This window comes from Thamnophis elegans, chromosome 1 (genome assembly GCF_009769535.1).
Source record: "Thamnophis elegans isolate rThaEle1 chromosome 1, rThaEle1.pri, whole genome shotgun sequence".
Taxonomy (NCBI): Eukaryota; Metazoa; Chordata; class Lepidosauria; order Squamata; family Colubridae; genus Thamnophis; species Thamnophis elegans.
In genome coordinates this window covers 32,928,943-32,942,880 of record NC_045541.1, presented here as the reverse complement: position 1 = coordinate 32,942,880, position 13,938 = coordinate 32,928,943, and the positions used below count along the sequence as shown (strand labels likewise).

General features: G+C 39.9%; 1 protein-coding gene across 1 annotated transcript in view; it reads right to left on the bottom strand.

The window, feature by feature from the left end:
* Positions 1-4,077, bottom strand: part of LOC116504042 (lymphocyte antigen 75-like) — an 85,820-nt gene extending 81,743 nt beyond the window's left edge. Inside the window, exon 1 of the mRNA XM_032210864.1 lies at positions 3,657-4,077. Coding sequence (XP_032066755.1) covers positions 3,657-3,753 — 97 coding nt within the window. The 5' untranslated portion in view covers positions 3,754-4,077. The remainder of the gene's footprint in view (positions 1-3,656) is intronic.
* Positions 4,078-13,938: the final 9,861 nt, after the last annotated feature.

Sequence of the window (13,938 nt, the reverse complement as noted above, 5' to 3'; positions counted from 1 at the left end):
AAACTTCCAGTTTCGGCGTGCAAACTTTTGGGCAGCGTGAAGCATCCCATCGGCTTGCAAACAGTTTGGATGCCGAGACTGGAAGCTTCTGAGGGGTGTGATCGCACGTAACTTCAGGCACTCCTTCCATGCAAAAACGGATGAGTGCCTGAAGTCACGCAAGATCACAGCCCCCATAGGCTTCTAGTCTTGGAGCCCAAACTGTTTGCAAGCCAATAGGAGGATTCGGGGCAGCGAAGTTGCCCTGTGTCAAAGCGTCCCATCGGCTTGCAAACACTTTTGGTCACTCATGCTCTCGTCATCTCTAGGCTTGATTACTGCAATGCGCTTTACTTGGGGGTTCCCCTGAAGAGTTCGGAGACTACAATGGGTCCAGAATGTGGCCGCGCAAGCAATATCAGGTGTACCTAGGTACACCCATGTTACACCTATCCTCCGCGAGCTGCACTGGCTTCCCATCGGTCTCCGAATGCGCTTCAAGGTGCTGGTCATTACCTTTAAAGCCCTACATGGCTTGGGACCTGGATATCTGCGGGACTGCCTCCTGCCACATACCTCCCAACGACCCATAAGATCTCACAGGCTGGGCCTCCTCCGGGTGCCGTCGACCGGGCAATGCCGGTTGGCGACTACTCGGGGGAGGTCTTTCTCTGTAGTTGCCCCGGGCCTGTGGAATGATCTACCCGCAGAGATCCGGACTCTTCCCACTCTCTCGGCCTTCCGGAAAGCCATTAAAACCTGGTTGTTCCAGCAGGTCTGGGGCTGTTGACCCCAAAATACGGTCCAGCCCCATTCAGAATAGAGTACATGATGTGCTGTATTTTATATCTATTTTTCTTCTTTGTATCTGATTTTATTTTCTTTTTTAATTATTGTTGTATTGTAAGCCGCCCGGAGTCCCACAGGATCGGGTGGCATATAAATGTTATTAAACTCTAAACTCTGGACAGCCTTTGCTTTCCAAAACAGAGCCGGAAGGGATGTTGGTGTTGGTCCCTGTCAGGCCAGCAAAGGCTTTTGGCAAAGCCTTGCCAAAGCCTACAGGAAGATTGTGTCCCTTTAGGTTCAGGTTGTCTTTGCAAAAAGCCTTTGTTGGCAAGAAAGGGAGAGGGCTATGTTGCAACTTCAAACAGTCACTAAGTGAACTGTCATAACTCAAGGATTACCTATAGTTAAAAAAGTCCTTTCTACATAATATAAACCTACATATTACACACACATACACACAATCTCTCTCACACAAGTAGCAATCATAATATATGTGAATTAATGTTAGATAAATCCTAGTTACACTGTTTACACAAAAGAGGGTGGGGAACTGTCATGCTTGAAAGTATTTACATATATTCCAGTAAAATGGTATACAGGAAAGTTTTAGAATAATTGCATTAGCAACGGAAATAATAATCTTAGAAGCTCTTTCTAAATAATGTAAGACTGCACTATATACACAGACTCACACACAATCTCTCATAAACAATTATAGCATAATGTATGTGAAAAAATGTTAGGTAAACCTTAGTTACACTGTTTACACATAAAAGGGCTTGGGTACTATTGAACTGTCATGCTTGAAAGTATTTACATGTGAAAATGATAAGCAAGAGTTTTAAAACATTTGCATATAGCAATTTAATCCATATGAAATTACAATTTAATTTTTCCCTTCACAAAGCCCAAAGACTTTGTGATACACTATATTGCCAAAAGTATTCGCTCACCTGCCTTTACTCGCATATGAACTTACTGTAAGTGACATCCCATTCCTAATCCATTGGGTTCAATATGACATCGGTCCACCCTTTGCAGCTATAACAGCTTCAACTCTTCTGGGAAGCTGTTCACAAGGTTTAGGAGTGTGTTTATGGGAATTTTTGACCATTCTTCCAGAAGCGCATTTGTGAGGTCCCAAACTGATGTTGGACGAGTTTACGTGGCCTACCACTTCGTGGCTGAGTTGCTGTCATTCCCAAACACTTCCATGTTCTTATAATACAGCTGACAGTTGATTGTGGAATATTTAGGAGCGAGGAAATTTCATGACTGGATTTGTTGCACAGGTGGCATCCTATCACAGTTCCACGCTGGAATTCACTGAGCTCCTGAGAGCGACCCATTCTTTCACAAATGTTTGTACAGTCTGCATACCTAGGTATTTGATTTTATACACCTGTGGCCATGGAAGTGATTGGAACACCTGATTCTGATTATTTGGATGGGTGAGCGAATACTTTTGGCAATATAGTGTATTTATACAGTAATGTAGAATTAACGGTAGGTTCAAATTTCAACTCACAATCTCTTTAAAGCAATTTAAAAAACGTTAAGAAAAACACCAGCCAATGCTTATCAGCGGAACACAGATCTGCAAAATACCTTAATAGTCTTAAAGATTTTCCAGTGAAATCAAACTGAAACTTCAATTCATCAGAATGATTTGGTTGCTACGGTTTTTTTTTCCTGCCAGAACTTCAACACTTGTCATTATTGCACATGCGCAAACACACACAACTTATAAAGTGCACTAGTCCATCAATTGAATAATTTGGAAAAGAACAGAGAATTATAGGGGAGGAGTTGAATTAAAAGGCAATGTAAATGTAAATGTAAAAGCAAGATAAAAATAGATTTAAAATGATGTAACCGTTAAATATAATGAGACAAAGATTGTACCCAGATGACACACTGTAAGATTAATGATGTAAAAGTGATTATATAAAAATAAAATAAAAACTTTCCAAAAAAGAAAAAAAAAAGTCCACCAGTCAAATGTAGCATTGGAAAGAACCCCCCCACCCCCGTCTTGAAGTGAAAACCAAAAGTCTCCTTGAATCCAATTTGGTTCTCCACCTAGCTTCAAAAGCCCCGCGTTCTTTTTTGCTTTTACACCGAAGAGTAAGCCAAGTTTTTAACTCCTAAAAAAAATCAAAGCACGCAAGGAATCTCTGGCAAACCCTCTAAATAACTCTGGGAAAGAAAGCAAAAGGAGCCTGGAGGAAGCCGTGGTCTCTGCCTCCGACGCCCATTCCCAAACCCCCACTGCAAACGGCATAGCTAAGTCGTCGTCGTCGGCGATATTCTGAAGTTACTCCTGCTACGACGTTCAGGTTAAAAAGCCTCTGGGACAACCACCAGAGTGCCAGAGGCTCAAAACACAAGCACCCCCACAACAACAACAACAAAACTGTCAAGTCACGGCTCTAAATGCGCGGCCTTGGCGCAAACCGGAGACTTGGAGAGCTCTCTCGCGCGCGCGCAATGCTGGAAGGGCGAGAGCAAGCTCGAGAGGCGCTTGCAGCGCAGTTCCCGGCGCTCGCTAGAGACTACCTGCCCCAGGGGCAGCAGCCCCATCCCACCTATCCATCCACCCCCGGAGAAGCAAGCGAGGGGTGTGGGAGTATCCTCCACGCGTCTCCAAAGGCACCCCCTCACCTTCAGCCCTACGCCTTTAAACGGGGATTTCCTACTTCCCTAACCAACACCTTCTCTCCCTCTGGGGGAGAGCCCCCCCCCCCCTCGGCTTGCGCAGCGGAGGGTCGGCCGTCAGACTTAGTTGTTCCTTCTTCGGCCTCCAGCCAGCCGCTTTCCTGCGTGGGGACTGATTAGAGAGCTAGTCGGGGGTGGGATGGGGTACAGCGCCCTACAGGGTTGCTTACCTAAAGAAGCTGCTCTTTTAGCGCAGCAGTAACACAGGATGGCAACCGTCAGAATCGCCCTGCAGGTGGGCACGGAGCCTGAGAGCAGCCCCCTCATCCTAAGAAGGGCAGGTGGCCAAAGCGCACAGGCGGACGAAAGGCGGCAGCAGCTACTTTCGCTTCTCCCGGGAAAAGTCTCCCCCGCGGGCGCTTCCTCGAGCTCTGAGTTACATTCCCCCGCTGGGTGAGCTTCTGGGTCGTAGGGCGATGATTGGCGGAGGCGAAAGGCCAATCCCGTCTTTTTCCGCCTCTTGAAGCAATCCGTTCTGGTTGGGAGAAAAGCAGGCGCGGGCTGGAAAATCCCCGGGAAAACGGGTGCGAAGAGCGAGAGAAATCGAAAGAGAAAGCTACTCGACGGGGCTGCGACCTTTTGCAGCGGGGGACTTTTTTTTTTTCTTCCGAAGTAGGATTCCTCCCCCCGTATTTTCGGAATGAATCACGCCTGGTATTTCTGATTGGAAGAAAGAGGAAACTGCACTCCACGGAAGCTTAGGTTACAATTCCTCTTTAAGGTGCGGTAAGAAAAGCACCTTTGCAACCGGGCCGGAAATTTTTAACACAGGAAGGAAACGTCGATCTAGTTAGAACGACGTTTCTCGACCTCAGCCACTTTTGAGGTGTGTGACATTCAGTGGCATATTAAGGCTCACTGGCAGGGGTGAAATTCAGCAGTTTCTGGAGAAATGGTAGCAGAAATTTTGAGTAGTTCAGAGAACCAGTAAATAACCACATCTAGCTGGCCCCAGAGTGGGGAGTGAATAGACATTTTGCAGTATCCTTCCCCTGCCACACCCACCAAGCCACTCCCACAGAACCGGTAGTAAAAATGAATTTTATCACTGCTCACTGGTGTCCTAAGCACTGACAAATCTTGGTGCCCCCCCCCCCTTGTACATACTGTATAAATCTTCATTGGTTTTTTTTTCTTTCTCAACTTTGTATCTCCTTGGCAGTGGTGAAATTCAATGTTTTTTACTACCGGTTCTGTGGGCATGGCAGGGGAAGGATACTGCAAAATCTCCATTCCCGCCACACTGTGGGGCTAGGCAGAGGTGGTATTTGCCAGTTCTCGAACTACTCAAAATTTCCGTTACCGGTTCTCCAGAATCTGCTTAATTTCATCCCCTGCTCCTTGGGTCTGATGCCCTAAGCGTGTGCTTAGTCTGCTTAATGGTTAATACACCACTGCTTCCACTCCCACAATTCCCTGGTCAGCTGTAGTCCACATATCATAAAAGTTGCTCAACACTGAGTTGGGAGAGTTCTGCATAACCATGGGGGATGGGGGTGGGTGGGAACCAAACCTTTTAACACCCTGTAGGCGGTTTGCAGGGATTTAATGAAAATGGAGAAAGAACGCCCTTCAGGTTTTCCGTAAAGCCATTAAGACCTGGCTGTTCCGGCAGGCCTGGGGCTGTTGAGTTCCATCCCCACTTGAATTGTTGTGTTTGTTGAGACCTTTTAAACTGGTTTTGTATTGTGGTTTGTCTTGTTTTTTTCCTTTTGTATTGTTCCCTTCCCTTCGGGAATAGGGCGGCATACAAGTTGAATAAAACCTAAACCTAAATAGTATAAAGTGCCTGGGACCCATAAGCTGGGGGGGGGGGAACCTGAGGAAAAGCAATACAATAATAATAGCCCCACAGTCCAATTGCAAGCTCCAGAAATCAGTTTCGTTGGATAGGTTCCAATTGGCAAACGCAATTTAGAAGCAGCTCTTATAAAAAGCAAAGGGATGATCTTTTTCCAGATTTATTATTTAGATTTACCTTCAAATTGGTGCAAGACGTGGGATGGTTTGTTAAAATAATGAAATTATTGAAATATCAATGGAAAAGTGAGCTAGCAACAGAGACAATATGAAGAATCAAGCATTGACATATCTAAAAACCTCATAAAAACAATTTTTTGAATAATCTATTCCCCAGTAAATATAATTTGAATCTCACTGGACACCAGGATTGAAAATAATCTGTTTAGTAGCAACCAGCTTCTCAGAGGAAGGGGAGGAGGCATTCAACTGAGACGAGCCTTCGAAGATGATTGTCATCAGTGAAGTTTAAAGTGATTGAAACATTATATTAATGAAAGGCCACAATAAAAAAAATTGTGCATAGTATAGTTCAGTGTTGGTGAACCTTTTCGGCACCAAAATGGGAGCAAACGGGTGCCGGAAACCGGAAGAGCAGCCACCTATTGCGCGTGCCTGCACTGGGAAAATGATCTGTCGGCTTCCAGTGCGCACATGTGTAACAGCCAGCTGGTCTTCCTGTTTCTGGCGTGCATGTGCATGTGAAGACCAGCTAGCACCGGAAGATAATCTTCCAGGTGCACACATGCACACTCAGTGGCTGCTCTTCCGGTTTCTGGTGTTCCTGTACATGTGAAGACCAGCTGGTCAGCACGTCGGAACCCGGAAGAGCAACGGGTGATGGTTCGCATGCCAGGAAAGATGGCTCTGCGTGCCAATTCTGGCATGTGTGCCATAGGTTCGCCATCACATATATAGTTTATCATGTTTAGTAAACTTTTATATTAGACATAAAAGTGGGTTTAAAATCAATGTGATCATTTTTTAACTATGTCCAGAAACAAATTCAGATCAAAATGGATTTCTACCAAAGAGACAAATTAAAGACAATATGAGAATAATTCTAGGCACTTTGGAATACTATGAGGCACACCCCAAAAAGCAAATGTCTCTGATGTTCTTAGACGCACAGAAAGCATTTGACAATGTGAATTGGCATTTTATGCTGTTGCAACTGGAACAGATGGGTTTTGGCAAAAAATTTACACAAACAATACAAACTATTTACCACAAGCAATCAGCAAATATAATGATAAATGGAGAGCTGACAGATCCTATTGAAATAAAGAAAGGGACGAGACAAGGTTGTCCATTATCACCCCTACTTTTTGTCTTAACATTAGAAGTCTTAAACAGAAATATTAGAGAAAAAAAGGAAATAAAAGGAATGAAAATTAAAAAGGAAGAATACAAATTACAAGCATTTGCAGAGGACTTCATTTTCATTCTAGAAGATCCATTGGAAACAGCTCCCAAACTAATAGAAAAAATAGAGAAATATGGGAAAATAGCCGGATTGAAAATAAACAAAGATAAAATGAAGATCTTGACAAAGAATATATCAACAAGACGAAAGGAAGAATTAGCAGAAATCTTGGAGATGCAAGTCACAAACAAGGTTAAATACTTGTGGATATATTTAACAGCAAGATGTAGTGCACTTAAAGAGACCAATTATTATAAACTTAAACAAGAGATTGCAAATGATTTGAAGAAATGGGAAAATTTACAACTATCAATGATAGGGAGAATATCTACAATCAAAACATTCTACCCAGAATCCTATATTTGTTCCAGACAATACAAATCAGATTAGGGAACGAATACTTTGATGATTTAAACAAAATAGTGCTGAAATACATTTGGCAGGGGAAAAAAGCAAGAATAAAATTAAAATCACTACAAGATGCAAGAACAAGAGGAGAAACAAGAGGCCCAATTGGGAATTATATTACCAGGCAGCAAGTTTGATGTGGTTTAAAGAATGTGTAACACTAAGGAATTCTAGACTAATGACTGTAGAAGGTCATGACTTATTGTTGGGTTGGCATGCTTTTTTATGGTATAAGGGAACTAAAACACAGAGGTATTTCAGATGACATTACTTAAGGGAGGCGTTGCTATTAAATTGGGCAAAGATCAAAAAGCAATATTATTTAAAAATTCCAGTCTGGCTATCAACTATTGAAGCCTTTTCATACCCAATAATATACAAAAAGGAACAACCAGTTAGATATGGTGAAATATTGAATGCAGAGGGTGAACTTAAATCTAAGCAAAGTTGGAACAAGACGGGAATTGGTTTTCATATGTGCAAATACAATCTAGATATGACAAAGATAGTAAAGAGGAAGGTTTTTATGACAAAATGACTGAATTAGTTAAATTTTAACAGGTACTGATGAAAAAGTAATTTAAAAATTATATGGACATTTACTAGAGGTTAAGCTAGAAGAAGAACAAGTTAAAGAACCTATGATAGCGTGGGGCACGGGATTGAATTAGAAAAGTGGCAGAAATTGTGGTCTCAGAATTATAAAATGACAATGTCAACAGCATATAAGGAAAAATTGTATAAGATGTTTTACAGGTGGCATCTACCCCCAACGAGAATAGCATGTATAGTATGTTCAAGAATAAATCAGAAAAGTGTTGGAAATGTCTTCAGACACCGGGTTCATATTACCACATGTGGTGGACTTGCACAGAATCTAAAAGATATTGGACTAAAATTCACAGGTGGTTGGAGAAAATGACACAAAAACATATAGACTTTAAACCAGAGACTTTTTTTATTGGGAATCATACCAGAAATATATAATAGAGACTTGAAATATTTGATTGTAAATGTTTTAACAGCAGCCAGAATCGTATTTGCAAAACACTGGAAAAATGAGAAAATACCAATGCAGGAGGAAATTATTCAAAAAATTATGGAATGTGCGGAAATGAGTTAATTGACATTTGAAATTAGAGAACAAGAAGATGAACAATTCTACAAAGTTTGGGATTTGTTTTATCAATGGTTAGATAAAAAATCATGGTAATGGAAAAAGTGGGAGAATTTTTTTTTATATTCTAAGAATAGTGGAATGCTATATGCAATACCATAAGGATTTAGCACTGTTAAACAGATTAGAACGAAGTAATGGAATGATGTATGTATGATTTCAATATATAGAATATTTTGTTTAAAATGTAGGAATAATAACAGGAGTCGAACTATTGATGAAAAATGATGTTGTGTGAATGGATTTAATATCCAGAATATCTTGTTTAAAATTAAGGATTAATAATTACAGTTGAAAAATTGATATATAACAATAATGCATTTATGTTTACCTAATGAACAATTTGTGATTCGATATATAACTGTAAGTGGTGACCATGGAAAAGACGCACAAAATCTTGTAACCAAATGACACGCTATATGAAATGGAAGAAAGTTGTATGTGTTTTATGTTTTTGTCTATTTTTGTTTGTTTAAAAATAAAAAAATATTTAAAAAAACAAATTGCTCACTTTTTTTTTACAAGAGGATGAGATTTTTAAAATGGGATAGTTACTCCCATTCAGTTCAACCCACCTCAAAGGGTGGTTGTTATGAGCAGACTAGGAGACCCATTGTGGTCCATCCCACTGGACCATTATGTATGCTGCCTGGAGTTATACAAATTAAATATGGAGGTACTCCTCAACTTACAACAGTTCATTTAGTGACCAAAATTTAAACAGCATTAAAGTGACATGACCATTTTTCACATTTACAAATATGGCAGCATCTTCATAGTCACGTGATCAAAATTCAGGTGCTTAGCAACTAACTCATTTATGACGGGTTCAGTGTCATGTGATCATCTTTTACGACAGAATCACTTAACCATGTTATTAACAACTGCAGTGATTCACTCAACAACTGTGACAACAAAGATCATAATATGGGGCAAAACTCATAAATGTTTCACTTAGAAACATAAATTTTGGGCTCAATTGTGGTCGTAAGTTGAGGATGACCTGTAATGAAATCAAAACTGTAATAACACAATATTATAATACCCCAATTAAGAAACTTCCAAGCAAGTCAAATAAGCCAAAGCACCTCTTAAGATCTCCCCCATTAACACTGATAGGACAAGCCACTAGAATATAAACTGGGGAAACCCCACTCCCTACTAGCACCAATGATATTACCTAATTTGAGTAATGAAATGTCTGCAAGAAAACAACCAAGTTCAGAGAGCATCAAAGACCCCTCATTTCAACCCTGAGCTACAAATATTCTCCTTTATTGATGCTACAGTAATTGAATTAAAACTATAAAGATTTGCCATTGCTATCAATAAATTTTTATGCAGTCATTCTCTAGCAAATAAAGCACTAGAGTTGCTTCTGTACTGCGAGATGGGCAGCAGTATAAATGGATTAAAATAAATTAACACATTTGATGAACAAATTATAATAATTACCTTAATATACAATATGTTGGATTAAAGTTTAACAAGGTGGCTCTAACCTAGCATGCCTAAACTTCCGAACATTTAATGCTCCTTAAGCAGTCTTGTAATATAATATTCAGAATAAAATGGTTTCTTTGTGAGATAGAAAATAAAATCTAATCATGAGCTCTATATGCACAAGAGGACAAACATTTTACTCTTTATGGAGTTCTTAATATGAGAGAAACTCAAAAACAGCTATTTGCTGTGATACACAATTACATTAGGAGGTGCTGTGAATCAGAAGTCTTGTTTACAAAATGCAAGAAAAAGCCAAAGTGACATTTTTCAATGCAACAACCATTTTCCATCGCAATTCCTCTATAAATCAGTAGGTTATTGCAGTGCAGTCAAGAGAAAAAAAATTGAAAGTAAGGATGTCCTTGGATAATCTGTATTCCGGAAACCCTTGCTGAGAAACCTGGAGGGGATTTAATGCAATAAATCTGGATTCTTTATACTTCTTTAGCCCAGGTGTTGGGCACTATCTCTTCATCTAAGCCACCTTTCAAGGTTGTTATGGAGATGAGAATGGAGAAGGGTGGATGTTCTTTGAGGCTTTTGTAGGAAGGACAGGATAAAAACACTTTTGTTAGTTGCATCAGCTGGCAATGCCCAATGGATCTTAGCTCACCTCAGGAAAAAAGAAGTCCAGCAAAGTTGGACCTGATATTAGTACTTGAATGGGAAACCACTAAGAGATCCACGGCAGTAAATTATTCTAGGTAGTCAAACAAAAATTTCTGGAAAAGTCTGGACGAACTGTGTCCCTATTGTGGAAAAATTTCCAGTTGCAAGAATATAATGGGATGTGAAGTGGGGGTCATCAAGAGCTGAGCTGAACATTAAGGCTTTTATAGTAGCAATAGCACTCTAGAAATAGCATTTAGACTTATATACAGCCCTCTCTAAATGGTTTACAGAGTCAGCATATTGCCCCCAACAGTATGGATCCTCATTTTTGCCGACCTCACAATGATGGAAGGCTGAGTCAACCTTGAACTGATGAGAATCAAACTGCCAAATTGCAAGCAGCCTGCGGTCAGCAGAAGTAGCCTGCAGTACTGCACTCTAACCACTACGCCACCATGGCTCTTGGTATTCATTTCTATCTCCCTTAATAATGGTAAATATTTCATTCCACTTGTTGAATTTCTTTATTTTGCATTTCTTTGTCATTCCACAGATTCAGAATGCTTCTGTCAGATCAGTCCTAAACTATGTGGTTCATTTCACTTGGTGCGAGGTAGCTCAAATAATCACACAAAGATGGATGGGAACATCTTGAAAACTTTATATTTCTGCATTGTTACAAGTAGTCCTCAACTTAGGACCACAATCGAGCCCAAAATTTTGGTAGCTAAGCAAGACAGTGAAGTGAGTTTTGCCCTCTTTTACAACTTCTTTTAGCATAGTCCTTAAGTGAATCACTACAGTTGCTATGTCAGTAACAGGATTATTAAGAGAATCTGGCTTTCCCATTGACTTTGTCAGAAGGTCACAAAAGGTGATCACAGGGCACTGCAATTTTTCATAAATATGAACCAGTTGCTAAACTTCCAAATTCTGATCACGTGACCTCAGAGATGCTGCAGCGGTGATGAGTAAGAAATTTATAATAAATTCACTTTCTTTCAGTTATAACTTTTCAGTTATAACTTGAACAATCACTAAATGAAAAGTTGTAAGTCAAGGACTACCTGTATTTACGTGCAGGATTAATGTCTCAAAGCAAGCATGCCACATCTCACAACAGATATCTAGCCAGATCATACATTGCATTAGCAATTCTCTTTGGTTCACTAAATTTATCTTGTTACACACCTTATCTTTTGGTGGGCTTATTAAAAAAAAAATCCTTAATTCCCTCATGGGGGCAACTTCTGTAACTTTTTTTTCCTTCTAAGAACTTCTAGCATCCCCTGGTGGTTTCATCCCTTCCAAACAAAATTTTATTCAGTCATCTTAGTTTTTTTCATGAAACCCTCTTATCACAGCTGTGCTAACATGCTATCAAACCTGCAATCGAGTTGACAGAATAGTATGCTAAATAGGACAGTCCCCATTTGTGTTCTGAATACGAGACATGTTTTTCAAGAGTCAGGTTTATTTGTCCGCAGAAGCAGTTAAGGCATCATATTCCAAAACTGTCAGCCAAAGCGGTTGATCTGAAAGAAACAATCAAGGTTCATAGGGTCTATCAGAGATGCCAGTCTATTACACCACACCTGTATGACAGACTGAGTAATGTTTATATGTAGGTAATCCTAAACTTACACAACAGTTTGTTTAGCAATCATTCAAAGTTACGATGGCACTGAACGAATTGACCTATGACCAGTCCTCCCATTTTATGACTCTTGCAATATTTGCACAATCACTTGATCAAAATTCAGGCTCTAGGCAACCCGACATGCGTTTATGACTGTTGCAGCACCTCAGGGTCATGGGATAAACATCTGCGGCCTTCCCAGCTGGCTTCTGACAAGCGAAGACACTGAAGGAAGCTGGATCTGCTGAACTACCATGATTCACTTAACAACTGTAGTGATTCACTTAGCAACCATGGCAAAAAAGATTGTAAAATTTGGGCCTGGCTCACTTAACCACTCTGCCTAATGACAGAAATTCTGATCCAGTATATAAAGTAAATTCTGATCAAGTATATAAGACCCGTATATAATTTATATATAATATAAAATTAATTAAGTAATACAAAATAGAAATATAAAAATAAATGTACTCTCAGTATGTGCGTTGGTATGTATTCCAGAAGAAAGTACACATCAAGCACCTGAAAGTTTGTTATGTGACTATAGAGATGCTATAACGGTTGTAACCACAAGGGCTGGCTGTAAGTTATTTTTTTCAATGTCATTCTCTAAATCAGGGGTGTCAAACTCACGACAACACGTCATCACATGACTTTTTCCCCCTTCGCTGAGGGTGGGCGTTGTCAGTGTGTGATGCATCCAGCCCATAGCCCGTGATTTTGATACCCTTGCTCTAAATAAATGATTGTAAGTCGAGCATTACTTGGCAAACTCCTTGCTGTGAGGACTCTAGTACATCAAGACATGTAATCATCCAGTGAACTTTCTTTCCTTCTCTGCAAGCTCTGGAGCAAATAAATAATTTCAATAAAGTTTATCCTCCATGTCAGGGGAACCTCTTAAAATCACAAGAACTGGTTGTCTATCAGGAACTTACTCTATTTCATATATTTGTTATTCCCTTCAGAGATATGAACTACTACTAGAGCCCATTATTAGACCTCAATTGGAAAGTTTTCTTTTATATGGAATTTTTGCTTACACAGCCAAGAAATGGAAAGGTTGATTATGGTTATTCTTCTGAGGAAAAAAGTGAGCACTCTCGATACAGTACGCTTAATAGTCCTTTTTTGTGATTACTTCAGATGAAATAAGTGAGTAGCAGCATTTATTTAAATTGTTCAGGTCTTTATTTATGTACACATAAATAAAGGAGGGCACATAAATACAACTCATAGAACAACCCAAAGCATGTATTCCAATAGAGAGAAGTTCCCTGAGGATGGGATTCAGCACAAGTCCCAAAGCTCGGAAGAGTAAACCTCTAGTCCTAGTGACCGACCCAGATTGGATCTTGTTCAACTCCTGTGCATGACATTTAAAATGAGAAGCCAGTTCTATTTTGCATTAAGTCTTGTTTAATTTTTGTTCTGCAGAGCTTCATTTAACCTCCATCTGCAGCACAAACCATGTTATTAGATTACTGGAGTGATATGGTTATGATAGGCCTTGTGAGTGCAGAGTGGGAGACAAAAAGCATTTCCTTATTATGCCTGCAATTGCTCCATTCTGTCATTCCTGTTAGTTGATGCTAGACATTACTGAGGAATAAAACAGACACAGAGCTAACAAGGACAGTCTGGATGTGTAGATAGATATGAAAATGATGCTATTTCCAAACTACCAAGCCTGGGCAGGTCTTCTCTCCTGTTGGATATTTATCAAAACTCTTGCCTCAACTGGCTATGTACAGGGTGGATTGAGAAAATGGAAAGAGGTAATAGATAAACTGCTTTATGGGTTTCCTCTGTATTATGACATTTATTGTTGCATTTAATTTAATTCAGTATATATATTTCAGCCATTGGTCATAAACTTCAAAA